Source organism: Pleurodeles waltl, chromosome 4_2, assembly GCF_031143425.1.
Source record: "Pleurodeles waltl isolate 20211129_DDA chromosome 4_2, aPleWal1.hap1.20221129, whole genome shotgun sequence".
Classification (NCBI taxonomy): Eukaryota; Metazoa; Chordata; class Amphibia; order Caudata; family Salamandridae; genus Pleurodeles; species Pleurodeles waltl.
In genome coordinates, this window is record NC_090443.1 from 362,453,660 (window position 1) to 362,467,882 (window position 14,223).

Here is a 14,223-nt window from a genome sequence, read left to right on the forward strand (position 1 = left end):
TTTCCCCTTTCCATTAGGTAAGGCTATCCACTTATGTGAGATATTGTTTTTATCAGAAGTGTGTACGTGCAAAATGTTAGCACAAGATATATTGGAAACCCTTGACTAGATGGCCTGTTTATCATTTTGTTGGCAAGTCATAGTGTAATTATGTCCTGCTCTTAGTTAAGGCAGGGCATCATTGCATATTTTTAGGTTGAGCATAGCAGCGTGCAAGTGCTGCTTTTACGAGCTGATGTAATGTAATTGTGGGGTTTAACAACGCTCATCTCACGCCCATCACTTTCATTCGTTCCTGGGTTTACCTTGCAAAAATCCCTTGATGCCATTGGTAAATGCTTTACATTTGTCCAGCCTTGAGGTTGTTTTGTTACGCCTTGCAGACTGACCCTGTTACATGGATTATTGCATGATTGCCGATGTAGTTTAGTGAGGGCAAACTACTTTTTTTTTGTCTCTCCCCTTCGCACTCCATGCCGGCCATAGAGCTTTGAACCTTCATAAAGCGCGAACAGTGCAAACTCGATTGGTGGTACTGGAGCGCTTGTCACATTGTTCACACTGTTACGTAACAGCATCAACAGTGCTAACTCAATTTGTGGTATTGGAGCTCTTGTCATATTGTTCACACTGTTATGTAATCAGAGTATTTTCAATTTTGTCTTTGGCTCTCCCCCTATTTATGATAAATGTTTTTATTGGGTTTGCATGATAATTGTATATGTTTTATGAAGCTCTCATTGCAATTGTGACCATGATTCAGGCCAACTTAACATCCTTATTACACTATGACTGTTTGAACACTCTTGAGATGTTTGGGTGACCCTTCTAGTTTATTTCTTTTGTCACTCCTCCATGGCTGTCTTGTGTCTTTTTTGGGGGAATTGTGTTAGCCAGTCAGCAACTCAGATAGTGGAGTGGTGAAAGTGGTATTTTATTGGAATTAGCATGACAGATTTAAATTAGGATGCTAAATGGCAACATTTTCATTTTTTGATGCAGATAGAGGAAGAAGGTAAATGGAAGTGCTTTAGTTATATGCAGGACCACTGGAATTGTGTGGCAGGAAAATACCAAATTATGAAGCAGGGTTGACCAATTTTTGTGGCAAGAAAGGTCAAGTTATCAATTTACAACACTATAGCTATAGCTCAAGCAAATGCGAGGCCTATTGCATTGCAAACGCTTGTTCCTGATTGGTTCTGGACCATTCGCTTCATCTTTAGTGAGGTCCTCAGTGATGACTGTTAATACTAAGGGGCAGATTTATGTAAAGTGGCGCTGCACCGAGTGCAGCGCTACTTTCCCTGCGCTCCGTAGAACCTCTCTACCGCCACCATATGTGTAACGTATTTAAAATACGCAGGGAAGGGGGCAATAGCGCATTTCACATGACGCTATTAATGTACTCTACAGGAGTAGGGCCAAAATATTGGCGCTAATCCTGCAGAGTACATTAGGCTCCATTATAAAGAATGGAAGCCCCCTGTCAAAAGTGCTATAAAAAATGGCGCAAGGAAATCTGATAGATTTCCTTACGTCATTTTTCTTGCTCCACTAACGGGTGAATGCCCCCTTTCCATACATTATACCTGGCGCAGGCATAATGCAGCGCAAAGGGTTACAAGGTGGCGCAATGCATGCAGTGCACCGCCCTGTAAATACGGCGCCACATTAACATAAAAAATAATGACCCTAATGTGGCACAAGGTGGCGCTAGGGGACTATAAATATCCCCCTAAATTAGTATAGTTATCATAGAAATGGTATGGCTTGCATTGGATGTTTTTAGGCAGGTGTAGACTCTGCAATCAGACTTTCTGCTGCTCCAAGATTAGTATGACACACTTAATTTTCCTAATGTATTTTCCACTAGGTTAGGCTACTGCAGTGGAGGACTTATCATTTCTTTCACATATTGGAGATTTATAATTACTATACACTGTAATTCAGGCCCTTAAAGCAGAAACATGATTTGGCATCATATGTCCTATACCTTGTTTAATCACTGTTCATTATGAAAGTTCAACTTTGCATCAAACTATGAGCAGGACAGAAAAGCAAACTTTGAAAGCAGAGAAGTAAGAAAAGGCTGATTTTTAAGTGACTGATACTGTCAGAATACAGCTAAAGGTGGTATTCATTTTTGGAATGCCAACATCACAACAATAAAATGTTGAATTAAGGGACCCTTAGGTTCAGCAGGGAATATGTGGGTTAATTCAAACATGTTCAGAAAAACTGTCTAGGTGGGGCAAAAAGGCGGACTTATTCACACATTGTTTTAAGGTTTTCAAATGTTTACTGTCCCAACAAAGTAATATTACTACGACACACGTTGATGTGCTTTCAAAAGAAAAATGTTTAAAACGATGTGTGTTGCAATGGCGCTTTCTAGAGAGTTCACTGGCTTTACAAAATGAAGTACCCCTTATTCAACAAAAGATATGAGGCCCAATGTCCCCTTAAAATAAAAAACGTATTCTATTAAGAACACCCTGATAATGACCTCGAAGGTATCATTACATCCTCTGTAATAATAAGTAATTTGCTAAATATAAATAATTTAAGCTTGTGATCTACCTGATGCTGCTTTTTAAACAGTTTCCTTCTCCTGGATTCAGTATAGATTAACAGAGTGGAAACATAACGTGCTGTTTTTAAAATAAAGTGAAACTGATTATTGTGCAGTCTGCTAACACACACTTCCAATGTCTGACACTTTCAGCTTCCTGCGACCCGTCATTGTTTCTGCCTATCCAAGGGGTGTATTTATAGGCCCCTAGCACCACAGGAGAGTTTCTTTTTGTAATGCGCCTGTGGAGCACTGCGCTGTATATACAAGGTGGCGTTAAGCCACTTTTTATGGCTTAACGCCACCTTGGAAATAAGGCACCTTCCCATGCAGCACTGTGCGTGGAAGGGGCGTGCAATGGGTGTAGCTGTGGGCGTGCCACAGCAACACCCATTGCATTTTGACCCTGCCTCAGATTTATGAAATATCGTAAACCTGAGGCAGCGCCAAAATCAAACACCACCCCCAGGGGTGGCGTTAACAGGGCACAACTACAACAAATACTTTTATTCCTCCTCGTTTTTTGCTTTTTCTATGTGTGCTGCATTCTGCAGCATGCATAGAAAGAGCAAAATTGCAGAAATTATTTTTTATGTGCGGGAAGGTGTCCCTTTCTACACATAAACAATCATTTGAAAATGACGCTTTGGCACTTATGTGTGTGCTGCATTTTGCAGCACACGCAGAAGTGCCAAAGCGCCATTAGTGATTGTTTATGTGCAGGGAGGGACACCATTCCACACATAAACAATCACACCCCTCAATGCAGACATCCTTGCACGATGGTGCAAGGATGCCTGCATTGGCGCTGGCAGCTAAATTTAGCGCCAACGCAGGGGGAATTGCAGGGGTGCGCCATGTTCACTTAAACACTTCTAAACTGATGCAGCGCTGGCAATTTTGGCACAGCACAGCGCTGCGCCACTTTTCCTTAAATCTGGCCCCAAATGTCTAGAAGCAAACTATAGCGTAGTGCAAGCAAACTAAAACATCATGTCCAGGTTTGATTGTAAAGTCCATTCAAACAAAGGTGTGTTCTGCTCAACAACCAATGTGATTGCAAAACAAAAATATGCACGTTTTACAAACTACAGACGTTTATGATACTTAGAAAATAGTATACTGTTTGCTGCCAGTACATCTTTGCAAAACCCAGCCAGCCAGAGCATGACCACCAGATGTTTAGTAAATCATCCCTTTGGCCGCATCAACTCCAGGTTATAAGGCTGACTGTGGGATAATACAGAGTGAGTTAGTTGAGATACAGTATCAGTCATAAAGTAAATTGTGGTGAACTTTTTTATTGTGTATACTGATCATACTTTGAGTCAGGTAACCTTTTCTAGTTTTAGTTAGTAATTTCTCTGCTCAGGTGAAGCTCACACTTCACTTTTAAGAGCAGAAATGTGATGTATGTGATTAAAATATCACTCAATAATATTTAGAACTTGAATCCTTAGGACCAGAGTATGAAGAGAATCGTTTTTCCCAGGTCATGTTATATCTTTTGGCTGCTAGTTTAGTTTTCGGATTCTTTACTCAATGTCTTATTTGTCAGTAGTGTACCCTTTCCTCTTCTGCTATGTTAATATCTCTCTGGCAGGTCTCGAAGGATTCAATTGTCTCATGAAACATGTTTGCAAAGATTGTTTGTCCTCCCTATGAAACCGGCTATCATTTCTACATTATCTGAATTCAACTGAATGGGTGTATGCTGGGATGGAAAGGTCCCATGTGGGTGGCAATAGACTCCCATGTTATTAAAATCGTACGTACTGGTCTGCTAAGATAAGAGTTCATGAGTTGTCTGTGTTTCGGAAACTAGTATGTCCCCAAATGATCTACCTATGAACGCTTGTTGAATGTGTGTCCAGCAAAAGGCACTCAAGCAATACATGGAATTGGAATTTCAAGTACTATTATTTAAAGTTCAGTTGTCCTTTCCCACCATCTGATTTAGATCTTAACAGTTGTTCAAAGGGTTGCTCTAAGGCAACCTAATTTCCAAATTATTTTTTGGTGGATTGCTACAGGGCCTCTAGAAACTTGTCAGCTGCAGTTGTAAGAGCACGGAGAAAAGAACAACACTCATGTTCATGTTTATGGTGTCCCTTCTCCCAAACCAGGTAAATAAAATTGGAGACCAACATCGCAGATTATTTAGAAGTTTTAAATGGGCTGGAACTTAGCTTCTCTCTGGATCAATTTGATTCCTAGATATTTAACCTGGTTTGTGGACCAACAGGACTGCGGGGAAGCTTTTCAATGCATTTTGTTTGCTCGGGTTTTGTCTCATAGACTGGTACATTCTCAAGCAATGCAAATTAACAAATTAGTGTTGATTGTGACATTGTTGAGGAACTTAGCACAAGTAGGACATCATCTGCAAACAAAGTGATCTTGTGTTCTTCTTCTCAAGTGTGTGCCCTGCTATTCGTGTTTTATCTCACATGACAGGCCAGGGGTTATATTCTGAAAGCAAATAAAAGGGGGGGGTTAGTTGGGGGTGAGCAGAGAAAGCCATGCCTTGTGCCCTACTGGAGGCGTGAACAACATTGTTGTATACTTTTTGTCTGATCACCAGTCCGCTTCGTCAAATGCCTTCTCAGCTTCCACAGTATTGTACAGTTATACAATTGTGTTACATGTGTCAATGCAAAAGAGTAGGGTATGCGTGCAAAGCATAATGTGATGCATATAAACCAGTACATTATGAAGGAAGCCAGTTGAGTACACTTACAAACAAAACATTGTGCACACACCATTGTTTGTTATGCACATTATTATTTACTTTATATTCACCAGTGCACTAAACTGACATAGTAGTGTGCTGTTGATAAAAACTGCCATACTGGGAACATAAACCAGTATGATGTGTCTACACACCATAAACCATGCTTTTTCGCATAACCTAATGTTCTCAATAGGCTTACTAGAATGTTACTTGTGCATTTATAAACATTTTGATACCATGAATCAGTATTATCATGTAGAAAAGCAGAATAGTGTATGTAAACCAGTATCCCCTCATACCCTGCAGGAATCAATGCATTATGCAAAAAGGCTTATCCAATATGATTAATATACAGGGATGTAGTTGGCTCCTGGCCTAAAGTACAGGGTGGAAGTATTCACAGTTTTGGCCTCCATGGCTGGCATTTCCCTCGACCTGGACCCGGGGTTTGAATCTGAAGGCCATTTAGGACCACAAGACGAAGCTATATCTAACCAAGCATTAGAAGAATGCTTGTAGAGACTGGTCCAGATCCAAAGGTCGTTCACTGTTCCTTTCCCAGAAGTTGATCCTTGATTGATCATCTTTCTAATTCTTTGGGCAAGTCAAAGAAAAAATATAAAAAATCCAAGAAGGACTCGGCAACTTCACGTCACTCTTGTACACCTGTGAAGGCATGAGGGCATTACTATGCCTCTCTATCTCACTCCTGAAGTCAGTCGACATTGGCGTCAATCCTCAACATGTCCTGGAACAACCCAAGTTTCTGGTGGCATCTGCATCCTGAGGCAGATCCAGGAATTCCACAAAGCCACGGTGCATCTCTTTGGATCCCTTCCGGCTTCCTCTGGAGTGCCTGTGGGCCCCACGGAGTTGAGAGGTCCTCCTTCTAGAATTCACTCTCAACGCAGTTTGGACCCTCTGACACCGTGTATGGACCTCTACCGGCAGCTTTTCCAACTACACCTCTGGCCCCATACTCCACGTAGGTCTCCGGAACATCGGCTGTGATGCTGCCTCCATCGACACTGGAGGATGAGGCACAATTCATTGTGCTGTCTGACTTCCAGTGGGCACCACTATGAAATAAATTTAGGCTGTGCTCAGTGTCTATCGAAAGACAAGCTTTGCCCGCTGTAGCTGAGCCATCTAGCATCCTCATCCCCCAGGGCAGGTTGCATGCTACATTTCTTGCTTGGAATGGACTCTGACAACGAGCATGATGCATGAGATGCATTGGTGAAACCTTGCCACAAAGACAACTGACATGAAGACCTCCAGGATGCCAGTGGGCTTGACACTTCTCCTGACATTGTCTTGGTCTCTACCCCAGCCCCTGCAGCTGAAGTAAGTGCCTGTGAGAAACTGGGTTGTTGGTTGCCTGCAGTGCGAGCCCTGGTTAAGCAACAGCCACAATCCCTTGCAGGGTGAAACACAAAAAGTCACCAATTTAACTTATGCTTAACCCTGGGTTGCTTGGCACAAAAAACAGTCAGGCTAAACTTAGAGGCAATGTGTTAAGTATTTATGCAGTACACAAACAGCAATACAGTGAAAACACAACAGAATAAAACTCTCAAACCAATTTAGTAAATAAAGAAAATTTTATTAAATTATTTGAAACCCAAACCATCAAAATACAATTAGTAGAAGCAGAGTTATAAATATTTAAAGTTTAATGTTCAAAATAGCAAGTCCTCAGTTTTTGAAAATGGTCACCTGGACACGTTTAACACCACAACCAAGGGCCCAGGAGTGGATAGGGACCTCTTGGGGGTTCAAGACTCACTCAGCTGGGTCCAGGTGTGGGTTCAAGATGGTGGGAGCCTGTTATGACCCTGTGGTTCTTAACAGGAGGCCAGCTAAACTAGCCATTGGAGTCACTTCTGAAGTCCTGGGTGCAGGTGAAGAAGCAGGGCTCCACAGCAGGGATGGCTTCTGGAGGTTCAAGGCAAGCTCCAGGGAGCAAAGCAGTTCTTCCAGGTATAGCAGCAGTCTGGTAGAATGCACAGCGGGTCACAGCAGCAGGCAGTCCTCCGAGAGTCCTTCCACAGATCCAGTAGTGAACTGAAGAGTGGTATGATAGCCCTATTTTTATATCCTGGTGTCCTTCTCCTATAAGTTGGGAGAAGTTTCCAAAAGGGTTCTGTGAAGTTTCAGGAGTTTCCTGCCTCCCCTGCCCAGGCTCCTAGCTGTCTGCACTGACAATACAGGGTCATTAAGCCTATTGTTTGGCAGGAGAGTTCAGCCTATTCAGCTATAGGTGGGACTGTTCTTAGCTCCGCCACTCCCTACCCCCAATCTGGTCAGTTAATGGCCCATTCAGGCTCTGCCAATCCCACTATTGTGTGACTGTCTGGGATGAATTCACAAAGTTTCATCTTTCAGTTACACCCAGTCATGTGATCTAAGGCAGGCTACAGGCACAGGGTGCAAAGGGCAGGAAAATGCCAACTTTCTAAAAGTGGCATTTTCAAACTTGTAATGATAAATCCAACTTTACCATTAAAGAGAATTTATCATTACAAGTTCATAGATACCAAACATGAACTATCTACCACCTCTGGTAGTGAAATCACAGCTAATTAAATATAATAAGGAATCCCCAATGTTATTCTATGGGATGGGTAGGCCTCAGAGTAGTGAAAAAAATAATTTGGGAGTTTTTCACTACTAGGACATGTAAAACTAAAAAGTGCATGTCATACCTTTTAATTACATAACCCCCGCCTTATGGGCTACAATGGGCCTACCTTAGGGGTAACTTATATGTAATAAAAGGGGAGTTTAAGGTTTGGTAAGGGATTTTAATTGCCAAGTAGATATGGCAGTGGGACACTGTCTTCAGGCTGCAATGGCAGGCCTGGGACATGGTTTAAAGTGCTACTTAAGTGGGTGGCACAATGGGTGCTACAGGCCTACTGGTAGCATTTAATTTCCTGGCGCTGGTTATATGGTATACCACTCTGCAAGGGACTCACATGTAAATTAAAGATGTCAAACAGGTATATGCCAATAAAATCATGTTTTAGGACGAGAGCACGTTTGCACTGGTTAGCAGTGGTTAGCAGTGGTAAAGTGCAGCGAGTCCTAAGGCCAACCAGCAGAAATCCAGCAAAAAGTAGGAGGAGGAAGGCAAAAAGTTTGGGGTGACCCTGTAGAGAGGGCCATTTCCAACAGCCTCTTTCACAATGGTGATGCCAAGGGTGGCTAAAGTTCTCAAACTCCAGCTCCCCACCTTGGTGGTCAAAATTAATGTTCTGACTGAAGTCCTCCAGCCTGGGCAAACCAATACTGAGCCCCTGTTGTCCTTTAGTCAGGCACTCACTGATACCCTTGTAGGGGGCTCGGCCAAATCCTAGTCTGGTTCCACAGTGAATCACCAGATTGCACAATACCGTCATCCTGCCCCTGATGACCCCACTTTTTTGACTTAGCACCCTTTCTCTAAGAGTCTGGTGCAAGCTTCCACCAGTTGGACAAACTTGAACACATTCTCAACTACTCCTCTGAAGAGAGAATCTAAGAGAGTTGAGACCTTTGGGAATAAGGTATTCTCTTCTACAAGTTTGACAATGTGAAATGAGGTGTCTTTTGGGCCACTATTCACATGCTCTCTGAGAGTCTAAAGCTCAGGTTCTCCTAGGTGTTCTGGAAGACCTTCACCATGTACTGACCCAGACCATACAGGATGACTGCAACACTGCTAAATTTACTACCATCCATTGTGGCCTGGATACCACAGATTGCATTGGGTGAGCCAGTGGCATTAACATTGCTATCTGTTGCCATGCCTGGTTGTGATCAACAGGTTTCTCTGACAATGGTCAGTCATCCTTTATGGACATTCCCTTTGATGGGGCTCACCTTTTTGGGGACACAGCAGATTCCGCGCTGGACTGTTTCAAAGAGAGCAGGACCACAGCATGTTTCTTGAGCTTGTTTACTTCACCATGCCAACCACTTCACCCTTTTCAATCTTTACTCATCTCTAGCATGGGCATCCAATGTAGACAGCCTTAGCCTTAGGAAGGTTCCCAACCATTTTGTGGATAAGGCTGTGGCACCCACCGACCCCACGGTCAGGGACATTACGTGAATCAGACCACCGCCTACCCAAAAGCCCTCTTATCCACCTTTGGTCCCACCTGCCAAACCCATTTAGTGTGCCCTTGGTGGAGCAGAGTGACCCAGATGGAGGCATGATCCAACAATGTTGTACTGTCAGGTCATAACATCAGGAAAGTGGATCCAGCAAATTGTCATGAAGTGGTACGCTCTGCCCTTCCTGCCCCACTCCACTGCACCTTCAACTATCCCTCGAACAGCTGCTGGAGGGCCATCAGTCTGCCTTACGGCAGAAAGTGCAATCCCTTTTGGTCAAAGGGGCTATCAAGAGGGTGCCTACATCAGAAGTGGGTCGTGGCTGTTACTCCCCTACTTCATGTTGCCAAAGAAGGATGGAGGCCATTATCTTATTTCATACCTTTGCTTTCCAAATGCTACCTTTGGAAAGACAAGTTCAAGATAATCACTCTGGCCTAGGCCTTCTATTCCCACGGCCCTGGAGACTGCATGGTAGCTTTGGAGCATCAGGATGCTTATTCTCACATCCATGTCCTGCAAGCTCACAGGAGTGATCTGCTTTTCATAGTTGGACAGGAGCATTTCCAATTTGTTGTGCTCCCCTTTGGTCTCACTTGTGCCCCTTGGGTGCTCACGAAAGTGATGGCAGCGGCAACAGTACATCTTCTGAGGTCAGAGTTCAGGTCTTTCTCTACCTGAACGACTGGCTGCTGAAGCTGTGCTCGCCCCAGGCAGCTGTTACCCACTTTCAGACTACGGTGAACCTCCTGATATCCTTGGGGTTTATTATCAATATGCCAAAGTCACACCTGACCCCTGAAGTGGAAATCGGAGGCCTCTGGTCTCCGTCAGGAGGCCCGGATCCACATCAAACTGCTGGAGCTGTAAGTCATCTGCTTAAAATTGTAAGTCTTCCTGCCCTCCACTAAGGGAAGGCTGGTTCAGGTGCTCATGCCTGCTGTTGGAATTGCAACAAACAGGACGGCATGGGGTCATGGACCCTGTGTCAGGAGGGATTAAGGTCCAGGAAATAGCTGGATTATCAAGGAATTTTACTAAACCACCTGGTGGGACCTTTGAACATCAGGGTGGATGATTTCAGCCGTCAATGCCTAACAGATCACAAGTGGCAGTTACACCCATAGGTGGTGCCAGGTCTTTTCTGCACACAGGGAGTACCTTGGCTTGATCTCTTCACCACTGCCAAGAATGCCTAATGTCAAAAGTTCTGCTTGTTTAAGTTCCCAAAGTGTCTATCTCTTGGAGAGGTATTTTGTATACAGTGGGACTTATGGCTCATGTATGCCTTCTGCCCCAAGATCTAAAGAAGATCAGGATAAACCAGGTCTACGTCATCCTTGCAGCACTGCATGGGGCACAGAGACTTTGGTATCCAGGGCTCCTGGGCATTAGCATCTGTCCTTCAATCTGGCTACTTCTCTGAGAGGATCTGCTGTTGCAGCAAGGGGGCAGTGTCCTGCACCTGGCCCTCCACAGGCTCCACCTGCATGCTTAGAGATTGAGCAGTGACAGCTGAACACTTTTGACCTTCCTCTGGAGGTGATTAATGTAATCTTAGCAGCCAAACATCCCTTGACAAAAATTGTATATGCCTGTTGTTGGGATAAACATGTGGTTTGGTCCGGTACTTGACACATAGACCCCCTCCGGGCCAGATTATCTGATGTTTTCATGTTTGTTCTGTTCTTTGCCCATCAAGGCTTTGCTTTGGGCACTGTTACAGGGTACCTTTTTGCCTTCTTAAGGTTGCCAAACGAGCCATTACTATTCAAATAACCTACAGCAATGTGTTTTTTAAAGGACCATCATGTGTTTTTTCCTTCTACCTTTGTTATGCCACAGTGGGATCTTAACCTGATGCTCACTTACTTATTGTGTTTTTCCTTTGATCCGAGGTACACCTGTCATTTGTGGATTCTCACCCTCAAGACATTGTTTTTCATTGCCCTAACAGTTGCACAATGTGTGAATGCGCTCCAAGATTTTTGTGTCAACCTTCTATATTCCACCTTCTTCCCAGGCAAACTAGTTCAGCGAAATCAGGCTTTCTTTCTTCCAACACTAGTAGTGACATCCTTCTATGTCGGTTATACCATCAAATTGCTTCTAAGGAGGAAGAGGGACTCTATTGCCTAGACCCAAAGAGAGTGGTGAGCTTTTGCATCAATCTTATCAGAGAAAATACCAAGTGAGGATCAGTTCTTTGGGGTTCATGGGAGCAAAAAAGGGCAAACCCTTGCAGAAAAAAAACCATCCCTTGCTGGATCATGCTCTGTATCAAGATCTGCTACGCATTGGCCAAGAAGCAGCCCCTGGAATTGTTAAGGGCTTATTCTACCAATGCCACAGCTGCTACCACTGCATTGGCATGCAGAGTTCCTGTCCTGGACATGTGACAGTCAGCTACACAGGGTTTCCTTCACACGTTCATGAAGCACTACTGCTCAGACAGCCAGGTTTGCAGAGAGGGGCATTTTGCTGACTTAGATCTTCAGGACCTTTTAGTTTGAACCAATTCATAGACTGAACTCTAAATAGGTATTGCTTTGGTATATATTAAAAAAATGATGAATCTGAGGTTAGAAGTCTCTGTCAGAAAAACAAGTCACTTACCTTTTCCTATATTGCAGCTATTCTGTTTCCTACTTTGTGACCCTGCTGTTTCATGCATTGTGGTTCACCTGTATTATGTATAGAGTCTTGTTTCTTATATTGCATTTCTTCTGTTTCCTTTATTCCAGTCCTTCCATTGCCAACATTGCAACCCTATGCACTGTGAACCTGCTGCTTCTTGTATTGTGATCCGGCAATTTCCAAGACTGTGTTCCTAACAATTCTTATATGGAGCCCTTTTTTCTTATATTCAGTCCTGCTATTTCCTATAAATCTGTCTTCTGTTTGTAAAATTCCAGCTCTTATGTTTCTTATATTACTACCCTGCTGTTTCCTATATTGCAGCCTCGTGGTTCCTTACTTCTAGCTCTTCTGTTTCATATAATTCATCCTGCAAGTTCTGTTATTCATTCCTGCTGTTGCCCATATATTATCCCTGCTGCGTTCTTCTACATCCCATTTCACAGCCTTGCTGCTCCCTGACCAAAGCATTTGCTTTTCCAGGTACATTAATTCTCTGGAGGCCGGTATTGCCTACTTTAGCCAGATGTTGACATTCAAGGGGATACTGCGAACAGAGAACGATTTCCAAAGAATACTGACAGACCCAAAGCGTAAAAGCAATGGTGAGGCACGTCTTAATGGATCCCATCACTGGTAATATTTCACCAAATTTTACGATGAAGTCATGCTCATACACAGACATCCCTTTTCAAAGCTTGTTGTAAGACTTTTATCCCAAGGAGTTTTTTTTAAGTATTGCCAAGTTGTGTCTTATAAATCATTTTACCCTGGCACAGTATTAAAAAGTTGCAGATTCTGAAAACAGTTCAGATGTGGAACTGTACATATATTCTAATACTCAGTTACTTAGGAGAATGGTTCCTCTGCAGCAGCAAATATTTGTTTACATTTTTTGTTTTGTTTTTTGGTTTACATAGAACAAATAACAGTTCAGGCACTGTCACGCAGTAGAAATAACTGTACAACAAATGAGGAGGGAAACACACAGAGAGTTACTGCAGCCCCAAGGGTCACAAAACCGTAGTAAATGTACTCCAGCCAAGCCTGGGCGTAAGTCTAGCACCACACATGTCCACTCATAGTTCCTGCAATACACTCCCATATGAAATAATAAACGCAGTGACTTAAAATAACATGTATTAAACAGAGAGAGAGAAGTGGGAGTGTATCATCCCCGTACAGTCTCCCTAACCCAAAAATCAACAACACAACGCGAATGGGGAATACTGTGAACAGGCTAATCTGGCCCGTTCAGCTGGTCATCAGATCACAAACATGGTGATCTCATTATCAGCATGGGGTATAGTAGTCGTGGGCGTGTGCTCAATAGAGGATGGGGTATTCTCCTTGCGGAATAGGTAGTCTCACACACATTATGGTGTCATGCTTCATCATTTGACCACCTATCCCCACCCAAGTAAGATGATACCTCCTGGGTGGACTCAACCTCGTTGTTAAAAGAACTCTGAGGGAGTGCTGAAATTTAATCTTTCTGGATAGAGCGGGGATCTAGTTGAGTGAGAAAAAAATAAAGCTAAAATTACCTAACAAATCACCGGTGTATCCTATTCCTTTAATGACGGTGTTTGTTGGTAAGATTAAAAACTATTGGGACACTCCTGAATATATTGGTTCAAGGTGTCGTCTAAGTCTATATAGCCAACATGTTTCTGCCCTCTCATATACCCAAACTAGTCTGGGGCATTCGTCAGGGCCTAGGATCCCTCCTAAGAATGGGGGTGGCTGGTTAAGCTAGAAAGTGAGCAAATTAGTTAAAATGCACACTGAGCCTACCTGGAAGAAAATACAGTTAAAACGGAAAGAAAAAAGTGAAATAAATTAAGAACACGACATGCACATGAGGTGCGCGTGCATAAACACAGCAATTCACTGCACACAAGTGTGAAAAGACCATGGTGCAGGTGACTCATTAAAACCACTGGTCTGAGGCATTCGTCAGGGCCTAGGATCCCTCCTAAAAACGGGGGTAGCTGGTTGAGCTAGAAAGTGAGCAAATTAGTTAAAATGCACACTGAGCCTACCTGGAAGAAAATACAGTTAAGGAAGGCCTAAACGGAAAGAAAAAAGTGAAATAAATTAAGAACACGGTATGCACATGGTGCGTGTGCATAAACACAGCAATTCACTGCACAAAAGTGTGAAAAGACCA

The 14,223-nt window shown here is 43.2% G+C and overlaps 1 protein-coding gene across 1 annotated transcript in view; it reads left to right on the top strand.

Annotated features, from left to right (window-relative positions):
- The window catches only part of LOC138293867 (guanylyl cyclase C-like), a 695,267-nt gene that overhangs the window by 92,280 nt on the left and 588,764 nt on the right, over positions 1-14,223 (top strand). Inside the window, exon 5 of the mRNA XM_069233168.1 lies at positions 12,534-12,655. Within this exon, the coding sequence (XP_069089269.1) occupies positions 12,534-12,655 (122 nt within the window). The remainder of the gene's footprint in view (positions 1-12,533; positions 12,656-14,223) is intronic.